We start from the raw sequence: 25386 nt of genomic DNA on the forward strand, positions 1-25386 counted from the left end.
GCAGCTGGCTCTTCTCCCAGTTGATGATCCACCCCAGGGAGCTCAAAAGAGCAACCACCTGGTCCACAGCTTTGCCGCACTCTGCATAAGAGGGGGCTCGGATCAACCAGTCGTCCAGATAAGGATGGACTTGTACTCCTTCCTTTCGCAGGAAGGCCGCGATGACCACCATTACTTTGGAGAAGGTCCGCGGAGCAGTAGCCAACCCGAAAGGGAGGGCTCTGAACTGGAAGTGTCGGCCCAGGACTGCAAAACGCAGAAAGCGTTGATGAGGAGGCCAGATGGGAATATGCAGGTATGCTTCCTTGATGTCCAAGGAAGCCAAGAACTCTCCTGCCTTCACTGCCGCTATAACAGAGCGGAGAGTCTCCATGCGAAAGTGCCGCACTTTCAAGGCCCGATTGACCCCTTTGAGGTAGAGGATAGGCCGGACAGAACCTCCTTTCTTTGGTACCACAAAGTAAATGGAGTAACGTCCCTTGCCAGTCTGATTTTCTGGCACCGGAACGATCGCACCCAGGCGGATCAGGTTGTCCAAGGTCTGCTGCACTGTCACAGCTTTGACCGGAGACTTGCAGGGAGAGAGTACAAACCCGTCTCTTAAGGGTCGGCAGAACTCTACTTGTAGCCGTCTCTGATGACTTCCAGCACCCAAGCGTCTGAAGTTACTTTGGTCCACTCGCCCAGAAACGAGGACAGGCGTCCTCCAATCTGCACTGGGCCATGGACCAGGACCCCGTCATTGCGTACGAGACCCTGGGGGAGGACTGGAGGGCGTACCTCCGGGACGGCAGTCTCTGCGAAAGGAATGCTGCTTGGGGGAGAAGTTCCTTTTGAAGGAAGAGGGGCAGAGGAGCCCGACTTGCCCGGGCGGTACAGACTGGCTTCTTGAAACCGTCCTCTGGAGATACCGGGGCGAGCACTGGCCCAAGCCCTGACCTCTGGTAACCTCTTGCCCTTAGACGTGCCGAGATCAGTCACGATTTTATCCAGCTCGACCCCAAAGAGCAGCTTGCCTTTAAAAGGCAACTTAGCCAGGCGGGACTTAGAGGCGTGGTCCGCAGACCAATGTTTCAGCCAAAGCCAGCGCCGCGCAGAGACTGTCTGAGCCATGCCTTTAGCCGAGGCTCTCAAGACATCGTACAGTAAGTCTGCCAAATAAGCCAAGCCCGATTCCAGGGCCGGCCAGTCAGCCCTCAAGGAAGGATCCGAGGGGGAAGCCCGCTGCACCATCGTCAGGCACGCCCTGGCCACATAGGAGCCGCAAACTGAGGCCTGCAAACTTAAGGCAGCCGCCTCGAAGGACGACCTTAAAGCCGCTTCCAATCTACTGTCTTGGGCGTCCTTTAGGGCCGTGCCACCTTCCACCGGCAAAGCCGTCTTAGTCACCGCAGTGATTAAAGAATCCACGGTAGGCCAAAGAAAGGCCTCACGTTCACTTTCAGGCAAAGGATAGAGGCGGGACATAGCCCTAGCCACTTTGAGGCTCGCTTCCGGGACATCCCATTGAGCCGAAATTAAGGTGTGCATGGCATCATGCACGTGGAAGGTTCTAGGCGGGCGCTTCGTCCCCAGCATAATGGCAGAGCCAACAGGGGCTGAGGGAGAAACGTCCTCTGGCGAGGAAATCTTCAAAATGCTCATGGCCTGCAGTAACAGGTTGGGCAAATCCTCTGAGCGAAAGATCCGCGCTGCAGAGAGGTCATCCGCTCCATCCGAGCGGGAATCCGTCTCCTCCAAGGAATCCCCAAAGGACCGTTGGGAGAACTCAGATACGCTGCCCTCATCTACATCAGAGGAAACAGCGTCCTCTAAGGCCTGGGAATCCACCCGAGGGCGTTTACTTCCAGGGGCCTCAATCCCGTTATCGGACAAGGGGCAGCGTTTTGCATAAGGAAAGCCTGATGCAGCAGCAAAATAAACTCGAAACCCCCCAGACTGTGTATTTCAGCAGCCTGGGCCACAGCCCTAGACGCACCCTCAACCGGCGCTCGCAAGAGCGGGGGAGCAACATGCTGCGCATCCAAGATGGCGTCCGGCGCGACACTCCGCGAAGGAGCCGCACGGGAAGAACGGCGCTTAACTTTAGCCGCTTTTTTGCCTTCGCCCAAATCAAGGGCGGCCATGGCATGAACGTCTCCCAGCTCAAGGGCGGCCCAAGAAGCCGTCCAAGCAGAGTGGCCGGCCAAGATGGCTAAGGCGAGCAGCGGGGGATGGGCGTTTATGGCGGGAAAAACCGCCGCGCCGGAGCAAGACCCGGGACACTGACCGGCCTCCAAACTGACACCCAACAAGGGCGAATCAGACTTTAAAACCCCCGCATCCCCGCTAGAAGCGCACACGCGGTCCGGGGAGCGATTCTTCGCGCCCTCACCCTCCGACACCATAGGTCACGTGGAGATCAATCGGGGAACCCCCTGCCCGCTATAAAAAGGTAAAAATTACCTGCTTCTCGCTCCGAGCTGTAACGACCTGGTGTCCCAGTGAGTAGCTGCAATAAACATTTAAATAAACGTCGAAATAAACGCCCTTAAGGACGTCCAAAATTTTTTTTTTTTTTTTTTAACGGAGCCAGCGGGAGGGGGGAGAAAAGGAGGGACCTGGCGCCACCAGGTTTGCACTTGCTCAAGAAGAGCCCTCAACCCCAGGCACTCAACAAAACCTAAAAATTAGGCTTGGAGGCCTAGCCAGAGCTGCTGCTGTGTGTGACCACCACCTGCTGAGATAGAGAACATACTGAGGAGTTTCCGGCAGCACATGACCACATAGGGAGGCAAAAGGATTGCTCTCTATCTCCACCTGCTGGTAGATGGACACAACCCACCAGTCTATGGATTGATCAGCATGATGATATGGAAAGTCAGTTTGAGGGCCTTTCACCTTATTGAATGCAGCAAAAAACTTTTTAATCAGCTAACATACATAGTAGATAGACGACGGCAGAAAAAGCCCTGCACGATCCATCCAGTCTGCCCAACAAGATAACTCATGTGCTACTTTTTGTGTATACCCTACTTTGCTTTGTACCTGTGCTCTTCAGGGCACAGACTGTATAAGTCTGCCCAGCACTATCCCCACCTCCCTACCTACTAGCAAGGTCTAGTAGGTAACTAGACCTTGCTTTAAAACCTATCAAAGTTTTTGCTTGAAAGTTATGAAGTGTATAGCAGCTGCTGGTATAAATTTTTGCAGAGTTAGTGCCAGCTAAACCCAAAGAACAAGAGCATGCAGAGCATGGCTCATGAATTCTTTCCAACCCCTTTGCCTGAATACAAACATGCATACCCATCTGTGCTTGTTGTTTCACTACATGTATGTTTCTATGAAACAAATTTCTCCCACAGATATGCACCAAGCTATTTTGAGGGAGCTTATGTCTCATAATGTCCATTCCATCTAGATAAACTGGTAAGCAGCTTATTCCTAGATGCCACATTCTATCCCATTTGGTTAATTTTATTTTGCTCCTATTCAACCTCAGATTTTCAACTTCAATTGGGTTGGAAGAAGTGAAGCTTACCTGAGCATCATCCACATCAACTTTAAAGAATAACACATCTGGATTCTGTTTAGCCAGGTCCTAGACAAAAGAAAATGAGAAAAGTAAACATTTAAACTTATGCCATGATTATATGAAAAATGTTACCTGGTATACAAGTTTGGACTATACATGGATTAATGTAACGTAATAAATGGAATCAGTATTCCCAAATATTTAAAGTGTTCTCAAAACAGTATCTAATATGATATAGAAGGTCCTCAATTTGAGCCACAAAATTCTTGTGGCTTAAGAGCCTTTATATAAATAAGCAGTCAACCATTCCCACCTCAAACATACCCCCATCATAGCCCCTCCTGGATGCAAACAAAAAGTGAAGACAACTGTATCAGGCATTCTCTTGAGGATAGCAGGCTATATATACTCACAATTGGGTAACATGGCACCACATTGCCTGGTCTTGAGCTTACAAGCATTAGCAGAGCTTTGAGTGAGAGATGCTCCACTGCACGAGTGCCTTTCTGCCTGCCACGTAAATGCAAGACCAACAGTACAATACTAAAGCATAGACATCTCCAAGGGGAGGTGGGAGGGTATGTGAGAACATATAGCCTAATGTCCTTGGAGAATTACATACTACAGGTAAGTATCTTCGCATTCTCAGAGAACTAGCAGGCTAACATTTCCACACTTGGGGAATTCCTAGCTACCAGGCTCAGTAAAACCACCAATAACGAGTTGCAGCTCAACAGTGAGGTCAGAACATAGAGAAAACGGTAACCATATGCAAATAGTCAGAAGTGAAGCCTGCGACAATAAAAACAGGCCTAGGTGAGATGAGCTGAATTCTAGAACTCCAAATAAAAGCGTTACTATTCATTGAAATCTATAGTTGTCAGGAATGCTGCCACAGGCATACCACTTTATGAACAGCATCCTGTCCGACATTTAGCTTCCCCCGATGGTGACCTACATCCTGTCAGAGGAAAGAAAACAAAGCTGAGTAGAAGCCTATGGGGCTGAGGCCACTTCAAAGATAGGCCAATGCTCACTTGCAGTTCATAGAGTGAAATATGTGCTTGCCATAGCGTGAGACTGCAGGAAGAATGGCATTCAAGAGGAAAAAATATCAAACCCTGACAAGCCAGGGTGCATGAAAAGAACTACTCCGTTGTGGTGATTGGAAACTTTTTAGGGCTGAAGGTCATAGTCCCCAGCAAGTCTAAGGGACAGCCAGAAAACAAGTTTAGGTTGAGAATTCCCACTGACAGGAAGACAAAAGCAATGATTCTGTATGGGAATACTGAAGCTGAGAACACAGACTAAGGTGTAAAGGTGAGAGCAATGAACAGACGAATCTCAGCCAATAGTGCAAACCCAAGAGATGTAGAAGGTATGCATACTAGATGGCAAACCTATGCCATCGGCAAGAGAAACTTTGAGAACTTTTCTATCAGCAGCAGTGTTGGCCCCTTGGTCCTACTCGCTTGGCAGAGCCTGCCCCAACACAATACGAGAGATGAATAAAAAAAAATTGGACTTCAGCAACCATGAGAGATAACGAATGTTCCAAAATAGGAAGTGGATTACTCTCCACCCCCCCCCCCCCCCCAATGACCTCTGTATTTTGACACCACCAAGAAACAAGAGTACTAGGAGAGTGTGCGCGCAATGGATTGTTATGGACGAAGGAGGCTGAACAGTTGCTAAGGTGGGATTTGTCAATGGCTCCAGTGCCCGAGGAAAAAGAGCGACCAGAGTATCTGTCACCTATAAGAGAAGCCCTGGCTAGGCTAGTATCCAGCAGGAACCCAAAAACTCCAAAATGGGAGAAGGGTGGAATACAAATCCAACTAAAGCTATCACCTGAAAGTATCATATGAACTCCTAAGCCCCAGTCAGATGTGCTGTACACATCCCAAAGGGAAGTAAGGACTCACAGGTAGCAGAGAGCTGTGAAGGTCACGAGACATGGTGAATATCCCGATGAAAAACAAAGCCATAAGGTAGCATGTGTTAAAGTAGGAAGTAGAATGTTCCCAGAGGAGAAAAAAATAAACCTTAAATACAGAGCAATGCTGGCCTAACCCCATGGGGAGTAGGAAGCCCGGGGCCAGAAGCCAACCCAAACTGTCCTTTGAGAAAGTAGCAAAAGAGATGAGGCAGGATAGAAGACCCAAGGGAGGACAAGTAGAATTGTAGCCATCATTCCCTCGTGATAGACTCAAGCTCAATGGCTTTCAGAAGAGTGGAGACATTACAGAATGAACTTCAGAGAGCTGATATAGCCATCGTCCCCTGGTGATAAGACTGCTTTCAGAAGGGTGAAGACATTATACAAGGAACTTCATGGCCATTCAACAGACCAAGCATCTGCCTGAGGCTTGAAGAACCGTCTGTCCAGCCTGTAGGGCAGTCACTAAATGGCACTATAGCAATTTTCCTCTGGAGCCATCCAAAGGTGTGCACTGCTGCCTGGAGAGCTGTCCAAGCTGGAGTGTATGCCGAAGTAGTAATATGCTGGGTGAAGCCCATTAATACTAGTGACAAGGTATGGAAAATTAAAGGAACTCAAGTCTGAGAGAAAAGCCTTCTAGACGAGGAAGACAGAGAAGGCACCCGAGAGGGAAGAATATGGTGGCAGCTGTGCAGTTCATGTGGTCAGCAACCCCCTGCAACTGTGCTTTGAAAATGGTTATCTGCCAGGCACTTGGCGACCAGCACCTAAACAAAAAAAAAAAAAAAAAAAAAAAAGGACCCAGTGGCCATACCAGGAAGTATAAATGCTGGACACTGCAGCAAGAAAGGCACCTGACCAGAACTGACACCACCATCTATTGCTCACCCAACTGACAAGGTGGCTAGACTAGTTCCCATGAGTCAGAAGCTGCCAAAGCAGGCGTAAGGACAATGAAAACCCTGTACTTGAACTTCCAAGAGAATGCATAGGGCTAGCGACCCCACTTGGAGGTGCCCATGCATAGCACGAAGAACTCCTGTGCTCTTGCATGTCTGACCACACAGGAAGTAGAAACCATGAAAATCAGGAGTTGTGAAACTGGTTAAGTGACTCCAGAGTCACAAATAGGCACAGCAGGAATTGAACTCTGTCTCGCTGGGTGTCAGACCACTGCACCAGTCACTAGGCTACTTCTCTACTGCATGGAGGGTATGGTAGGGAGAGAAAGACCACAGTAGGATGTCTTCCCCCCCCCCCCCCCCCCCCACAAAAGAACTTCAGGAAGAGCAGATATCAAAAAAGAAAAAGCAATCTTGCATCTCCAAAGGCAGTGAAAAAGACTGCCCCCTTGAAGGACAGGCTTGCCAATGGAGATGTCTGTGCCTGTGGAGGGAGGGTGGGCATAGATGGCTTTCCAAAGGGTACCCAAGTGTCAGGAATGTGCCGCTGACCTCCATATGTCCTTCACTGGCATCAGCCAGTAACCCCTCTCAGGTAGGCTGAGGCAGAGTCTACTTTGCGCCCTAGAAGGATCCTGATAGGGGCATACAGTATTGGGCTCCAGGCTCAAGCTGCATACAACTGCTGACAGACAGATTGACGCGAATGGCAGCCAACCCCAGTGTCACATGCAACATGTCAAGGGAGCGACAGGTGCAAGCACCTCCAATGCGAAGTCAAGAGGCATAGCAGGCACAAGCACCTCCAACGCTGATGTGAAAGAATCCAGGGATCAAGGCTCAGATGTCCAAAAGCATGGCAGGCACAAGCACCTTCAATGCCAATGCTCTATGAAGACCAGCTTATAGCAACATCAGAACAGCTGGAATTGCAGTGTAGAGATGCTGAACCAGCAGTCTCACCACAGGCTGAGGACCATACAGGGCATAATGGAGAAGATTGGCTGGTGCAAGCAGCCTTGATGCCAATGCTCTCCAAAGGTCTAGAGACATGCAGCAGTAGTAGTTTGACTGCCTCCTGGCATTGATCTTCAAGGACCGAATGCTGCAGAGGGAGGAACTGTTGGCCCTGTGTTTGCATGGCAGGTGGGTAGGCATGTGTAGTGGAACATGTGGCATTCCACAAACCATGTGTAGAATTCATCCCTGGACCACTTGTTGAGAAGAGATATGCAAAGTGACAAGTTGACCCATTATCTCAGAAACATCAGGTGGGCCTCTGAATAATGGGGGAAGGACTAGTGGAAAGAAAATTAAGGTTCCCCTTATTTCTTCCACTGCAAAATTAAAGGTTCCACTCTGGATAAGGCATATGAAAAGGGAGGCTGCAAGCACCGAGTGATATCTGGGTGAGCTGCAATAGATCATCAGCCCCTGAAACGGGCCAAAGCTGCAACCTGAACTTTTAAAAAGAACATCAATCCTTTCTGAAGGCCTGCCTGGAGACACTAGGTTTGTGCGATCTGAGCAGAGGATGTCTGCACTCGGAACACCAGCTCTCAAAAATGTCCTCCATACCCTCACAAACAACTGATGTAGAGCATTTGAGCCTAAAGCAAGTAGTAATGACAATCAGAATAACTCATCTTATGCAAGCCGTTTCAATTGCCAATCCACAAGACCAAAGGGGCACAAAGCCTCTGAACTAGCACTTGCTTCAGAAGACCATAACACTGTGGAAGACAGAACCCCTGTCCAGCAGTCGAATCAGGTCTGTGTACCACAGCCTCTGCAGCCATCTGGGGCTACAAGATTTATTCTACCCCAGTGCAGTGTGATCCTTTAACATACAGGCTACCATGGGCTAATGAGGGAAGACATACAGTAGATGCCCTAATACACCCCAACCAGAGACATCAATCCCATCAAGCCTGGTTCTTTGGCATTGTTTTCATAGCCATCAAGTTCAAAATTGGAGAACCCCATCAACTGAAAACTTTGGCTGGATCGTTCCCATTCTCCTGGGTCCAAGAAGTGCCTGCTGAGACTCCACATTCAAGGACCCAGCGATGAGAGCTGCTGATAGAGAAGATTCTTTGCCCAACTCATGAGGGAGTCTGCCTGCACCACCATCAAATGTGGGTGGTGGGTCCTGCCTTGCTTGTTGATATAAGCCACTGCTGTCACTGTCAGGAGAGGGGGAGGGGAAGTCATGTTAAGGCATTGTGCGCTTCCCTCAGCGTCAAGTGATCAACCACCAAGACCCCTGTTTTATCCACATGCCCTGTGCTAGATGAACTTGAGTTCTCGAACCTGACTTGCTGGCAACTGTTACCACCTCCCATTGTGTTATCAGAAAGTTCCGAGTCAATTCCTGGGTGACAACCACATCATACTCTGGCAACCAGTGTCCAAGGAAGATGGTTGTACCTGTGACACTGGAGATCAATGGCTGAGTAATGAACCACTTCCATTGCTTGCACTGGCCCCAAAACCTGAATGTAGTCTCAGGCCCTGGGCCTGCTTTGCCTGATATGAATATTGAACCAGCTTCAAATTTCCATGTTCTAAGATCCTTCCTTGTGTTGAATAAAATGCAGATACTCGTGTCAGCAATGGAGTTAAGTCTGCTCTTCTTGAAATTGATCGTCCAATAACTACAGAAGACCAACAACCATGTTGCCACAATGTCCAAACAGGACAATGCATGAATGAGCCAGTTGAGATATAGGTGGAACCGATTCCCTAGCATTGAACACTGCCACCACAATCTTGGAAAATGTTCTAGGTGCTATAAGACTGACAGGCAAAGCCCTGAACTGGTGATTGCCCAGCACTGCAAAATGTAGAAACTTCCAAAGCTCTTAGTGTTCCATGTGAAAGTGGGCCTCCAAGGCAGAATTTAGACCTTCGAGATCAGGTACCTCCTTCCTTTGTGATAGACTATCTGCCTTGTCCCTATTAAGCCTGGGGAACTGCCAGCAAGGTATATACAGTGGCCTGAACCTCAACTGCCTTGGGTTCCCCTTTCGACAGGAGACCGCAAGAGGAGCAATTCTCTGTTCCTTTTATCTCGCTGTACCTCACGCCTGGAATAGACTTCGAGCCTGTGCGTCTAGCCCCGTCTTTGGTCATTTTCAAGTCCAGGCTAAAAGCCCACCTCTTTCACACTGCTTTTAACTCCTAACAACTACTCACTTGCCCTGTACCCCACCTTAATTACCGTACCTCTTTTTTTTTTTTTTTAATTTCTATTTACAAAGTCAGAGATTCATAATTTTCATTCTCTTTTCCTTTAACATAGTTTGTATTACTCCCCATAACAATTGCTTCCTCTACTCAGCATCCCCCCTCCCCTGCAGTATGGTTATCCCAATTATAGCGCTTCCCCCAACATGAGAAAACGGAAACAAAGTCTTAATGTCCTTATTCATATAGGTGGTATCACCAGTTTGGGGGGGGGGGGGGCATCAAGTTCCACCCCCGCCTGGACCCTCCACTCTTTATATTTGTCCCATATTTTGAAGTGTGTTTTGTCCATTTCGAATCGCTGTCATTTTTGACATCTGATATAAGTAGTCCATTTTACTTTTATCACTGGGGGTAATTCCCTTACCTCTTAATTGTTCTGTTTACCTGTCTTAGATTGTGAGCTCTGAGCAGGGACTGTCTGTGTATGGTGTACAGCGCTGCGTATGCCTTGTAGCACTATAGAAGTGATTAGTAGTAGTAACCTTCTATAAGAATATCCAGAACTCACTGATCTGATGTGATTTTGGCCCACATTACATTACAGATTGCATTTATAACCCACCATTAACAAAGCAGTTCTAGGTGGCTCACCAAATTAAGGAATTCTAAGAATAAATTGCAAAAAGTCCAAATACCCATACTGAATCTACTCAAAAGATATTTCTAAGAAATTCAGATATCAAAATTAACTTGTTATAACTAAACCTACAGTTTAAGGAACATGGTAGTAAGATTCCAGTTTTTTGTAACTTGAAAAGTGAAAATAGAAAGTTTGATGTACCTGGATAATGAGCTACTATTGAAAAAGGTGTTGAGGAAATCCAAATAAAGTGATTGAAAGAGCTATTACTGGAATCGTTACCAGACAAACAAGCCAGGGCCTTGTCATGTAATATCAAAAATACTAATACACAAAACTTTTAACCACCACCCTGGACATTCTAGGGAGAGAATGTAGTTTTACTAAAAAGGGCAATATCCTATTAAATTCTGGCACCTGGTATATCAGTCTGGTGGACGCATTTTTCAACATCTGCAATTTCTTTAAACATTTAGTAGCTACTGCTTTCACTTACGACAAGCATGAAATCAAATAGTATTCCCAAAATTGTTTCTTTCAAATAATTAACTACTCTGCCCCATTTTTCTCTTTTCCTTACACTTTTGTTTAAACGGAAGCCTATCATTCTAATCAAGCTAGACCTCTTATATGTCTATTAGAGCTTCAGCAAAATCCCCAGCAAAAAGGTGTTATACACACACATAGCAAGTAGGAACAATCCCAGTCTTAAGCAGTGACGCTATTACAATATTAAAAAGTATGGGTGAAATGATGAACCAAGGGACTACACATCTGGAACCCATGAAATAGAATAAACCCGATTCATTTTAATACAATATGCTTGGTTTCTCAAAATCCCTGAAGACAAGTTTATGGAGTTACCTCAACTCCATATTGATAGAGCAAGTTCATCCTGAAACTAGCTGTCTCCCAAATGGAGGAAAAGTGAACTAGCCTTACATCACTGTGAAGCTCAGGAGGCATTGGGTGCTCTAGCTGAATTTCTGCATGAAAGGAAGGCTGGCATGCCTGAAAGTGAACTCCTAACCATATTGTGACAATCAGGTTAGTACTGTCAACATTTTGAAAGCCCCTGAAGACAGATCAGAGGCTTTTGGCTTATCCTCTGGTAGTCACTAGCTTAATTTCACCCAAATCTGATTTCGCCAAATAGCCACTTGCCCTAAAAGGGCAGTTTAAGCTACATGATCGATACTGCATCTGCTGCCTAATGCCATAACCAAAGTTGCTGATGTGCTGTAACAGTCAAAGACATACTGTGGGCTGTAACATCTCAGCATCTGCCAAGCAGGGGGATGCTGCTTCCAGCTGGGTGTTATAGTACCGATCTTGTACTGTAGATTGCCAATAACTTCAAGCATGTTTTTGCCATGAACAAGCTGCACACTGTCAGGCCACGTCAAAGGCTTGTTTCAGTGATACTTCTATCCTGATCAGTGGTTTCCAAACCTGGTCCTGGAAGCACCCGTCAGGTTTTCAGGATATCCACAATGAATATTCATGAGATTTGCATTCACTGCCTCCACACCTCAGATATTCATTGTGGGCATCTTGGAAACCTGACTGGGGTGCCTCCAGGACCAGGTTTGGGAAAAACTGCTATGGGTATTTTAGGGCAATGCCCCCTTCCACCAGCAATGTGGTCTTTAGTCACTGCTGTTAAAAGTCCACCCTGGGAAGCTGCATTTATCTTTCCCCTCCGGAAACAATGAAGGGAGGGGAGTCAACTCAGCCCCATGGTCCAGTGACATTCTGCTACAAGTCCTGAATGTCTGGACACACCAGGAAAGAATTCCTGATGCATCCAGACCTCTAAATTACCTCATGATCAACAAAGATGGAACCTTTTGCTTTGGCATCAGGAGTTCAACAGAAAGCACCTCCAGTACCTCTGGAGAGAAAAAAAAAAAAAAAAAACGAGTACTGAGCTCCTCTATGAATGCATCTGTACTTTTGGATCGCTCTCGGGAGGGAGCTCCCTCTAAAGGTTTCAGTGATGGCTCTGAATAGAGGCCACATCAGAACAAGGGAGACATGGAAAGCCCCATCTCCCCACTCCTTGAGGTCTGAACAAGGAGCTGAAACAGTGGTGTAAGGAACTGAACCACCTTGCAGCAACCGACTGACCCTGCAAAAAGGCTTGGTATAAGGGCAATATTAACTCAGGAGAAAAAGATCCAGTATAGCTGCATGTTCTGTCAAGCCCTGAAGCTATAAAAATGGCTGAGCCCTGCACATATCAGACAGGCTGCTTCTCACTGCCAGTTGGTCCTGAGGAAATGGTGCCTGCTCCTGTGCTCTCCTGCATCAAAGTGCACACTGACTGTACTAGAGCACCTGAAGTCAGGCATATTCAGATGCTGCACCAAATCAAAGACACACCCAATGCCTGGGTTGCAGGAACACTGCTTAACTGCCGCTGGGAGTTGCCATTCACCCCGTCAGAAGCACTGCAAACAGTCCCAAGTGGCAATTCAGGATCCCTCCCCTCAACCAAGCAGAGCTTGCAGCCCCCCCCCCCCCCCCCCAAACAGTTCTGAGTCAAACATTAGTCTGACTTACCATCGACAGCTGCTCCCCCCCCCCCCCCCCCCAAGCTCAAGCCTCCACAAGACTTACCAGATAAGAATCGGGACTTGTACTCTGTCCCAAATTTTTTTTTTTTTTTTTTAATTAAAAGGTTGTGCTGGAAAAGGAGAGCTCAAGGAGGGAAGAAAATTCGCAAGGCACCAGAGACAGGGATCCGAAGACCTCCTGCTGACTCAAGCCACCCACAAAAGCTCAACTAGAGACCAGTAGCAGAGCACGCAGAAGAGGCTGAAGTGTCCGTCCATCCACTTGCACTAAAGAACTGAAAAATGAGCTGAGACGTACCTTGGCATCCAGTCCACTCCTCTATATTTTCTATCTCCACCTGCTGGCTGATGGAGAAACTAGGTTCTGGAATAGTGGGAAGCTACGTAATGGAATTTTTACTACAGCACCACTAACTTTGGTAGCTGTGATGGTGGTTGTAAATTTTGGCAAGAGGTGGTCTGCTTGAAATGCACTTCTAGCAGAAGTGAGGTCACTTAAAAATTTTGGACATTCTTAAAAGTGATGGGAAAGAATTTAGGTGGTCAGGTAAAGAGCAGTAAACACATTTTATCTACTGAATTTCAGCTAGACAGGACATAGCAAATGTCAAATCAAAATGGAACCACAGGACAGTGATTTTGATATGGAGAGAACCCATGTTCCAAGTGGCTAAACTCTGGAGCCATCATCGGCCACAAGCAAAATTATCTTCCTTACAACTTACTTCAAAAAAGGGAGCAATATTCCTGCATGGTCCACACCATGTGGCAGTGAAGTCTATCACTACAAGTTTATCACCAGCATCTTTTAGAATCTGGTTGAACTCATCCTGTGATGGGTAGAAAAAGAAAAGCGTTTCAGTTAGAAAACAAAGGTATTTTAGTATGGTACATCAGTGTGAAAAGCTCCTCCTCCCCCCACCCCCAATTGGCCCTATTGCACATCACATTGAATGGTTTCTAATCTTCAAACAAAAGTAATTTATTCAGGTTCCCTTAGACAAAAATCACAAGTGAAAATTGCCCCCTTAATTTAATGAGATTCCACTAACAGCTAGGCTTGACTGCAACCAGACTTGTTCAATCTAACCTCACTATATATTGAGCTTAACCATGAGTTTACAGTTTCTAAAACAGCACTGCTACAATCAAAGGAAATTCCAGGAGAGAAGATATTAGTATCAGTCTGTAAATGTGTTTTAAGTGTTTGGTTGGCCTAGTTCAAGACCTCACTTGAACTCAGATGTGGCACGACTTGGAACAAATGGTTCACACACAAAAACCTACTAAGTCTAAGCAGTTTAACAAAGGAAAGTGGGCTAAGATTCCTCAGTGGATATGAGTGACATCAAATTATGGAACATGATTGCAATTATTGCTGCTACCAGTCAAGTTTAGGGGTAGTTCTTTATATAGGCAATATGGGCATTTGATAATTGTGCTTAAATGAAGTAATTTAGTTGTTTACACCATTACATTTTGCAATATGGGCATTTGATAATTGTGCTTAAATGAAGTAATTTAGTTGTTTACACCATTACATTTTGCAATATGAAGTTCCCCTCCTGATTTCACTTACTGCCACTAAAAAGATGTTTTAACATAAAATGGTGGCCATGGTGATAAATATGGACAAAGTACCTGCTTTATCTCGGGACTAAGCTCAAAAAGAAAAAGAAGGAAACGGGGTTAAGATTTGCTAGTCGAAATTTGAAAAGAATTCCCCAACTTGACATGAGCCAGTCCTGCTTTTAAAGGTTTGGTCAACATCTCTCCGAGATACTCAAAGTTGTGAGGTTATTGCAGTCATCCCACTTAACTTGCAAGCTCAAGTTTTACTAGTTTATATTTTTGATAAACCAGTGTATATTATCAGTTTCAGACATTTGCTAATGTAACTCGAGGGGTTAATAAAATAAATAAAATTACCCAAGTTGTTCCAGAGTTCCATTGTGGCCAGCAGCATAGGTCCTTGGAATTGGCTGAGACCTGAGCAACCAGGGAAAATCCTGCCGACTACACCAAATTGTAGCTCCGCCCCTCACGCCTGGGTGCGATGCATGATAAAAACTGGGTTCCGGTTAGCCTGATATTAGTAGTCGTGGCGGCTTTTCCAGAACACAGTACCCAGAAATGAGGACAAAAACTAACCTTGTCTTTAGTTCTCTAAGAACCAAAGAAGAAAAATAACTAAATTCAGGATTTCCCCCTAGTACTTTGAGACAATAAGGCAACTTAAGATTTTTTGAAACAATGTAACAAATTTAACACATTATGTCTTGTAGAGTAAGCAACAACTGTATTCCTCTTTACATCAGAACCCCCAAATAACTTTGTATCCTTACAAACATGTACTCCATTCACAACTTTAATTTACTTATTTTCTCACCGCAGGAGCCTCCTTTATCCTTAAAGAACACTTATTAGATAAGTATCCTCTAAACAGTTCATTCATAAATTTCTCAAACTTAAGATGAAATATATTTTCTTTTGCTATAACCTTTAAGAATTGATTCTTTGGGTATTATTTCTTTTAGTCACAATAATCGCCAACAACTCATCCACTTTCACTGAACAAGGTATTTTCTTTCAACTTTCCCTTTTTCTCTTCATGTCTTGTCCCCTTTTAGATTTTCCCTGCTTTCCCAAAGTCACTTAGCTGATGCAGGTTCTCTCTCGTTGGGGTGTACTGTAGACTTTCTTGCATGGGGGGCAGTGTTTTCCGGAAATCCGACAGTCTGGTCCAGTATAAAGCTTCTTCCTAAACCTTTCGCTTAAATAACTAAGATGAAGGCAAAACCCTGCCAATCCTGTATTTTGAATTGCCAATTTTAAAACTATTGGGAGGTATTACCAAATACTGTGGCCAATGTAATCTAAAAATAAAATTAACCAAAATTCCCTCTCTGTAGGTTCTTGCTATTTTTTTTTTATTTCCCTAAGCTGTGAAAGAGTGACTGACAGCCTTTACTCATATGCACCACTCAACATGCCATCATCAGCTCACTGTTAACATTCCATCACCTTTCTCCACTTTACTTCCCTTACATTTACCTAGTTTACCAAAATTCTTCCCCATTTCCTATTTAATTCCTTTAAATATTCCCTTACCACAATCACCCTGTTCTCATCTGGCTTTCATTTAAACACTTCAACTTATTTCCCCCTGCAATTCATTCAGCAGTTACCCAAAATTCCCAAAGTTAGCAGAAATCAATTTAAACCTCTCCCCAGTCACATTTTCACTCTCCCACTCTTCCCTTAATACCTTTACTGTCACCCAAACTCACTCCAATAACTTATTTTCCTCAAATTCACCTCTGCCTCTCCACTCAGCAAACTGCCAGCTGCTGTTACTAAGCCAACAGAAGCTCAGGTCTCAGCCAATTCCAAGGCCCTATACTGCTAGCCACAATGGAACTCTGGAACAACTTGGGTAAATTTTTTTTATTAACCCCTCGGGTTACACTAACTGGATTGACTGCCACAGAAGTAAGCATAAAGTGGAGAGTTTTGTTCACTGGTGTTCCATGAGGCATCAACTGGCACAACAGGGTCCACTGTCAAGACCCTTACAGAAGGGGTCTTCAAAGAAAACAATTAGCTGCTCAATTTTTCCTTTAGTTGTGCCAGATCAGTCCAGACCAATGGGTTATTTTCTATTTACCAGCAAAAGGATAAAGAAAAATAGTTCCTGATTTGCCCTTAAAAGGGTACTGTACAGCCTGGAATGTTCAGTATTTCAATTTTGCAACTGCCTACTGGCAATCGTAGACAGTACCCCTGAGCTACATTTTTTTTGATCTGCCAACTTTTATTTTTTTTAAAAACCATTTTAGTTCACTAGCCTTTGAAAATAAGCCTTTATGAGCTTGTTACTATTGAAGACAAATTTGATTGCAAATGTCAATTACATTAAATCTAAGAATCCTGAGGCAGGCATATTTGTGCCAAACATGGTACCATGTTGAGTCATCAATAAAAGCTTCAATTTCATACTGAGTGTTCCTGGGTCTGTGTTTGAAGTGTCTGATCCAATTTCCACCATTTCGATTAGCCAAGCAGTGGTGCTCTAGCTAGACTACACTGCCAGTCTATTGGCATGAGAGAATACTGAAGTTGGCCAAAAATGTTATGTAGAAAAATATGTAAAGTCCACTGGCATCCACTAATTCATCGATGCAGCAAGTGTGTGAAAGTGATCACTGACCAGCAGATGCTCAAAAGCAAATGCTGGCACTGGAAACCATTAGTTATGGCCAGACTAGCACCTGCATTTGCTCTCATGAGATGTTCAGAGCCAGCCAGCGTGCAAAATTAGCTCAGCAGCTCTGAATACTAATTGCATGCAAATGAATGCTAAACAGGGCCATCACTATTCCTCCCCAATGCTCAGTGGGCAGCATGCCAAACAAGGGTGTTGCTCCCACTGCAAACCCTATGGCTTTAGTTTTATAGGTAGACCCTTCAGGGTGAATTTATATACATCGAGGCCCTTCCAGATGTAAGGGCCTAGACGTCCAGTGGACCCCCAGACCCGACACCACCCCAGGGCCTCCCACAGGTGAAGGCCTGGAGGTCCAGTAGACCCCAGACCCCCTCCCCCAAAGCACATTATGCCTACCACCCACGATATCCTAGTGGTCCACTGGGACCCTCAACATGACCCCCTTTCCCTCATACCTTAAAGTATGAGGAGGAACTAGAACTCCTTCCCTCCTCTCCAGGCACCACCCTGCTGGTGCATCCTAGGATATGCTGGGCAGGTCTTAGCTTCCATATAAAAAGCACCTCCCTTATTCGGTTTAAGCCCCACTTAGTGCATCCCAGGATGCTATTTTGAGGTGGCACCCAGAGAGATGTGCTAGTCCCTCATACTTTAAAGGTATGAAGGGAGGGGGTTGATGGGGGGGGGGTCATGTCAAGGGTCCTGCTAGACCATTAGGGTTTTTTTTTTAAGGTGGGGGTTGTTTGGGGTCCATAGGACCTCCAGGCCTTGATTTTGGCAGAGGTCATGGGGTGAGTGGCCTGGGTGTCCACTGGACCTCTGTCCTTGGGGTTTGGTGGGGGGGGGGTCTGGAGGTCCACCAAGGCTTTAGGTTTGACAGGTCTGGGAGAAAATTCAAGTCAAACCTCTTCTGCAGGAGGACTACGCTACATGCCTAGGCACAATCCTACTGCAGAAGTCCCTTATGATCAACACTAATAATGCACCTATATTTACATGTTATTAGCATATCTTACGGGTGGTCTCTCCACAGACCACCAGGATGTAGCAACCATACAGGTTAGGACCACAGAGAAGCCATCAACTTCAGATACCAAGGGAGAAGAGGGCACCCATAGCCCTAGTCTATGACACAATAATGAGACAAATAAATGAAGGGCCTCAATGCCCAATATAATCAAATTGAAGAGTACCAGACTAGGCCCATAACTAACCTCAGATGGTGAAGACTGTCCCCAAACATGAGCCCACCACAACAGTGCAGGACCAAGAATAGATGATGCCAGGTAGAACTAGTCTCTCCCATTAGTCTGATCCCAAGGACTGAGCATGGCCAGCAACTAGAATTAGAGGTAAAAAGGATGCAAATCACCTTACATCATCCAGCCAGAAAAAGAAGGAGTAAAGGCTGAGGGCCAAGAATACCAGTGGACTATCAACTTGAGGAAGCATGACAAATACACCAACGTCACAGGTGTATCAACCTAATATCTGAAAATGGAGAAAGGCGTACAACCCTAACAGGCCAAGAACAGCACTTCTACAGCTGACCTTCCACTTGAGCAGAGAAACAAAACTCAGAAGAACTGCCATCCTCCAGACAAGGTCCAGATGTACTAGATAGCCTAGTATTAGCCCTATTGCTATGACCGTCAAATCAGAAGGTATAGGAGGTTGACCACGAGATTGATCAAGAGAGAGTTCATTGTGCCCAGCAAAATCCAAAGTTCCCAGAACTTAAATGAAAGGACCTACCATCTGGGAAGGAGCAGCAAGAAAAGCTTCACGAGAGCCAGTGTGTCCTGTTGAGAGACAGGAGCAGTTGGCAGTCAAGATACTGGATAATCCAGCAATTGAAATACAGAAGCACGTGGACAAAGAATGAACCGTTGTTCCACAGGCAAAACAGGAAGAGCTCTCCAAACAGAAGGGAATCAATCCCTCAACAATATAAAAACTACATTTAGTCACGAGAACTTGTGGAATAACAAGGAATGAGATATTGAAGAGTTGTGGATTGGATTCTAATGTATGTCAGATGAGAACTGACTTATGAAACATTTTTCACTTGCTATGGGACACTAAGGGGCTCATTTTCAAAGCACCTTAGGCTCTCAAGTTCCATAGGTTACTACTATGTGATGTCTAAATGCTTTGAAAATATGCCTCTAAATGTGCTGTGATTAAAAGTTGAGTAACATTTCAGATCAATTGACCTGTGTGCTCATAATTTGCGACCACAACAGTTTAAAGGAATTTTATACTAGCTATAAAAAGATTTTTGAATAAACGATACCATAAGCAAAAATATCCACAAAAATAAAAAAACAAAGTCCACATTATTGAAGATCCTGTTATATACACTTAAGGCTTTCCTTGTGGGTTTATTGAAGTTGATTCATCTCGTGACTAGCACAAGCTTATGACCAGAATAGGTCAAAAGCAACTTACACTAAGCTATTATAAAAACAAGTGTATCTGCTTTTCTCTTGTTTTCTACCGCTACTTCATATTTCCAGTTATATAACCTTGCTGATCTAGTGGACTTTCAAATGCCATTTAATCTTCACATCAGCATTGTGGCAGTGGCTAGCCATCTGATTAAAAAAATCTTTTAAGTTCCCCTTTCAGAAAAGGGTTGCAGGCCTTTGGTTTACATGCTGCTTAAAACAGATTACTCTACATTGCTTTAGATGAACTTTGAATTAAAGGAAGACTATGTAGACACTACAGCAGCAGTCCTTGTCATGGAGCCACAAACTCTGAATCACAGTATGAAGACTGGACATTAGCTGTCATTTGTTCAACAGTAAAGACTTCTCTAACCCCAGTCAGACTATCAGTTCCCAAGCCTTTCCCATGGCAACACAAAGCCAGATCAGTCCTCTCCAAGTTTGGCCACAAACTGACTCAAATACGTAAAATAAATGAGTACATGCATTTTTTAAATATTAATGCCAGAGCCTCCATTTATTTGTGCCTGTTCAGAAGTGCTAGCAAAAAATTCCCTTCACTAACGGTTGTACATTTTCTTGAATTGCAATAGATACATTCAGTTAAGCAAATTTGAATATGAATATGAATATATTCTGTTTATTCTACTGCAGGCAGCATCTCTGAGCTGCACCTGCCAACCTTAGATGACGACAATTTCAACCTCCTCCAGACAGGTGATTCTATTACTGCAGTAATCACTTTGCATGATTCATCATGCACAGCACTTCTCTGCCAGGTATTGCATCATATCTGCAGTATTTACTTGCACTTGCATTTCACTTAATCATTGTTTACCAAAGCATTTACCATGCTGGTGCTGCTCAGCTCACAACTATCAAGAACAGACAGTAAGAAATTCCAATCGACACCTTGTGAAAGACTGACCTATGTTTGACAGAAAAAAAAACCTTACAACTGGAAGTTCAGCACACAAAGCTAATAAGCACTTCGTGTAAGCCATCATATAAGTGCCCCAGAATACTGTGTCTTTTTGCCTTTCCCTTGTAAGGCTTCTTAACCCACTCATCCTGAAACAGCAGCACTTCCACCTTGGAGGACTTATGGCCCTGGCAGCCACAGTACTCCCCCCCCCCCCCCCCCCCCCCCACCCACCAAGGGAATATCATCATAAGCATCACCATACTAGGACAAACCAAAGGTCCTTCAAACCCATTATCCTCCTTCCCTCAATGATGCTCACAAAAGATCGGAAAACATTTTATGCTGCTTATCCCAGGACTGACGTAGATTTCCCCTTCAAGTCCATCTTAATGGCCTATGAACATTTTAGGAAAGTATCCAAACCTTTAAGCTTTAAGCCAACTGCTTTTACTACATTATCTGGCAAATAACAGACCAATTATACTTGAGTGAAGATATCTGATTTGTTTTAAATTTATTTAAATTTAACTTGGTGGCTTCATTGTATGAATTCACTTATGAGTAAACAAGTATCTCCGCTCAGCTTCTTTTCCAAAGAAGAGAGCACTAGCCTCCTTTGTGTTTCTTCACAGGAAAATCCCAGCCCCTTTGTGACCCTTCCCTGTACCTTGTCTAGTTCTGCTATATCAGATGTGGTGACCAAAGTTACACACTATTTGAGGGGCGGTTGCACTCTGGCATGCTACAAAGGCACTCTCATTTTTGCTTTCCATTCCTATTAGAATACTAGGAATTTATTTGCTTTAACACTGCTGCACACTGAATAAAAGGCAGAGTCTAACCACTATTCACTTGCCCTGTCCTTTTATCCTCACCTCTTTATTCCCTTACTTATTGTTCTGTTTACCTGTCTTACCTAGATTGTAAGCTCTTTGAGCAGGGACTGTCTTTCTGTGTATGGTGTACAGCGCTGCGTATGCCTTATAGCGCTATAGAAATAAGTAGTAGTAGCAGTAGATTCACGCGTAAAGGACAGAAGCACTATGGAGGAGGTGGCAGAGAGCAGATTGTCCCCTAAGCAAAGGCAATGGAGGGGAGTGTAGGGAATGCGGAGGTTGTTGAGGTAGGCAGGAGCAGATGGGAGTCTTGACTTGGGGGGGGGGGGGGGGGGGTCAGCGCTAAAGAAAGATCTGTGTGTCACTGCAGAAAACACACCGAAATCTTCTGCTCAGTGTGTGGTGGCGGGCAAAAAAGCCAACAGGTTACTAGGAATCATTAGGAAAGGGATGGTGAATAAAATCAAAAATACTATAATGCCTTTGTATTGCTCCATGGTGCCTCCACACCTCAAGTATTGTGTTTAGTTCTGCTCACTGTATCTCAAAAGAGATATAGCAGAATTAGAAAAGGTTCAAAGAAGAACAGCCAAAATGATAACAGGGGATAAACTCATTTGAGGGAAAGCTAAATAAGTTAGGGCTCTTCAGCTTAGAAAAGAAATGGATGAGGGCAGATATAATTGAGGTCTACAAAATCCTGTGTAGACCGAGTACAAGTAAATAGATTTTTTTACTCATTCCAAAAATACAAAGACTAGGGGACACTCGAGAAGTGTTACATGGAAAACTCAAATAGTTAAGCTCTGGAACTCTTTACTGGAGGATGTGGTAACACTGGTTAGCGTATCTGGGTTTAAAAAGGTTTGGACAAATTCCTGGATGAAGAGTCCATAGTCTGCTAGTGAGACAGTCATGGGAAGCAGCTGCTTGCCCTAGGATCTGCAGTATGGTGTGTTGCCACACTTTGGGTTTCTGCCAGGTACTTGTGACCTATCTTGACCAGTTTGGAAAACAGGATACAGGGCTAGACAGACCATTGGTCTGACCCTGTATGGATACTCATGTTCTTGTATACCAAGAAAAGGATTTTGTATTTCATACGAGACGCGATAGGAAGCAACTGTCTCCCCACAGCCAACTGTGACCATTGCTGTGGCATCTGAAGTTTAGCACAGATAGGGCAGCTGAAACTAGACTTCTATTACAGCCCATGCAGCACCAGGTCACATTAATGGTGCAGTACAAGGGGTACACTACTGGTTACTACAGTGTTTTCTCCCAGCATACCCTTCGTATACAGGAGCACATTGCCTTAAAAAAGAATCAAGAAGGAACAGTATGGAGAGTACAGGAGACTGGGCAACCCTAGTACATACAGCAATTAGCAGGTGCAAAATTCATGTCAGACACTAGGATCAGGACTTCGTGGTCATCTCTGAACATAGTTAAGACATCAAATTCTGAAAGCTATGCATTTTCAGGATAGTCACACTAAATATATATAAACGTTTATCTATGTTCCCGCCACAGTGATAGCGTTGAACAAAACTTACTTCAGGTAGTACACCAAAAGCCTTCTTTAATTACACATGCATCTGACAGGCCTTACGATACAACGGGCCTATGCAAAGTTTCTCTAGTTTTCAAAAGTCCTCAGCCTAAAAACCGCACAGTACCCTGGTTTTCATACTGTGTGAAGGCGCTTGCTATATACGCCAGGGAACCATGGCTATTCGAGCCCATTTAGTTCACCCCATAAAGAGCTAAACAGGGAAAAGCATCTTTGAAGACTTCGTACTTCGGAGTAGTTGGTCTCTTCCAGCTACACGGCCGGCATCCAAACGCTGTGTAGGTTAAAGCTACAGACCAGCAGTAGGCAAATTATACTTTTTGTAGGACACGCCCTGCGGGCTCTGGCAAGTCATGTAACGCCAGTGGTTAAAAAATAAGCTCCCTAGGGCAGCAAACTATCTACTCAACGGTAACAATTGTTAGGCTCGCCTAAATTTTAACCAAGCGGCAATTAAACTGAATACTTAATGCCATATAAACTACACCAGCCCTGTATTGTCATCAGAAGGCTACGGAGGTTTAAAAAAATGGCAACCCGGGCAGAAGTTTCCGTGTTAAAGATCTCATAAAAGTTAAAAGATAAACAAAAAAAAAATCTAGACGAGAGAGGACTTTCGTTTTAAACTCATGCGAGAAAAACAAAAACCGCAACGTTTTATAGTACTACTACAACAATCTCGTTTCGAGTCTTGGCCTACAGCCCCTCCCACCCACGAAAATAACCAAAGCACCAATCCCCCCTAAACTACACACACTCCCCAATACCTTCCATACATTAGTAATCCCTTTCAAGATAAAGGCAGTTTCTTGAACCGCATTTCCCCCTCACGCCTCCAACCACTCCGCGCCCTCAGGTCGTTAACTTCAGCCTCAAAGAGCTATTTATCCCACTGCTAGCGGGAAAGAGAAGCAGACCGTGCACCTTTCGCTTACCAGGGTCTCGATATGCTTCATGTTGACAGTTACTTGGATAGACTAAGCGTGGCTAGTACAACGTGGATGAGCTCTGCCGGCACTGCTATCCTCGCGCCGAACCTTGTCCTCCCCCACTACCCCTAATAGGAATCCAGGAGGAGCATATAGAACAGAGCGGCACGCGCTTGCGCTAAAGAGGTATTTATAGTGCAAGGGGAGGGGGCGCGGTGAAGCGGCCGTCACGTGCAAAGTCCACCAGTGCCCGAAACTGGAGAGGTGTGTGTTCGCGGCGCGAGGAGGACGTTGGTGTTCTGTGGAAAAACGCTTACTAGGGAGGGGACGTAAACTTGTGCATCTGTTTGTGATTGGTGTAGGAAATCTTATCTTGTGGGCCGTTGTAAGATCACGGGGTTCTTTTTGGGCTTGTGCGTAAAAAACGGGCTGAGTCGGAACTCGGAACGGACATTTTGCAATTGACAGATACACGGAAGTCTGGGTTGACCGTTATTATCGTGGCCCCGCCCAGCTGTTCGTCAGAACTGCCGAGTCACCGCTGCCGGGAAACTGGTGCAACCTGCTGCGACAGTTTCTTTAGAATTTGGAAATTGGTTTATAGGGCCGGTCTCTGGCACTCCCCCTCCCCCTCCCCCTCCGCCCAGCATCTTCCTTCTCTCTTCTCCCTCCCCGCATCCTTTTTCAACCCAGAGCTTTAAAAGGTGAAGAATAAAAGGCGTTTCCATATCATCAAGCTGATCAATCCATAGACTGGTGGGTTGTGTCCATCTACCAGCAGGTGGAGATAGAGAGCAAACTTTTGCCTCCCTATATGTGGTCATGTGCTGCCGGAAACTCCTCAGTATGTTCTCTATCTCAGCAGGTGGTGGTCACACACAGCAGCAGCTCTGGCTAGGCCTCCAAGCCTAATCCTTAGGTTTTGTTGAGTGCCTGGGGTTGAGGGCTCTTTTGAGCAAGTGCAAACCTGGTGGTGCCAGGTCCCTCCTTTTCTCCCCCCCTCCCGCTGGCTCCGTTAAAAAAAAAAAAAAAAAAATTTTGAACGTCCTTAAAGGCGTTTATTTCGACGTTTATTTAAACGTTTATTGCAGCTACTCACTGGGACACCAGGTCGTTACAGCTCGGAGCGGCAAGCAGGTAATTTTTACCTTTTTATAGTGGGCAGGGGGTTCCCCGATTCTTCTCCTCGTGGCATATGGCGTCGGAGGGCGAGGGCGCAAAGAGTCGCTCCCCGGATCGCTTGAGCGCTTCTAGAGGGGATGCGGGGGTCTTAAAGCCTGATTCGCCCTTGTTGGGTGACAGTTTCGTGACCGATGAATGTCCCGGTCCTTCCTCCGGTGTGGCGGTTTTCCCCGCCATAAACGCCCATCCCCCGCTCCTCGCCTCCGCCATCTTGGCCGGCCACGCGGCTCGGACGGCTTCTTCTTGGGCCGCCCTTGAGGTTGGAGACATTAATGCCATGAACGCCCTTAATTTGGGCGATGGCACAAAAGCGGCTAAAGTTAAGCGCCGTTCTTCCCGCGCGGCTCCTTCGCAGAGTGTCGCGCCGGACGCCATTTTGGATGCGCAGCATGTCTCTCCCCCGCTCTTGCGAGCGCCGGTTGAGGGTGCGTCTAGGGCTGTAGCCCAGGCTGCGGAAGTGCACAGTCTGGGGGGTTTCTCCCCCGAGTTTG

General features: G+C 45.5%; 1 protein-coding gene across 1 annotated transcript in view; it reads right to left on the reverse strand.

Annotated features, from left to right (window-relative positions):
- The window catches only part of LOC115463335 (thioredoxin-like), a 47727-nt gene extending 23839 nt beyond the window's left edge, over positions 1–23888 (reverse strand). Inside the window, exons 1-3 of the mRNA XM_030193743.1 lie at positions 23720–23888; positions 13495–13599; positions 3521–3580 (exon numbers count right to left, since the gene is read on the reverse strand). Coding sequence (XP_030049603.1) covers positions 3521–3580; positions 13495–13599; positions 23720–23740 — 186 coding nt within the window. The 5' untranslated portion in view covers positions 23741–23888. The remainder of the gene's footprint in view (positions 1–3520; positions 3581–13494; positions 13600–23719) is intronic.
- Between the last annotated feature and the right edge of the window lie 1498 nt (positions 23889–25386).

This window comes from Microcaecilia unicolor, chromosome 2 (assembly GCF_901765095.1).
Source record: "Microcaecilia unicolor chromosome 2, aMicUni1.1, whole genome shotgun sequence".
Lineage (NCBI taxonomy): Eukaryota > Metazoa > Chordata > Amphibia > Gymnophiona > Siphonopidae > Microcaecilia > Microcaecilia unicolor.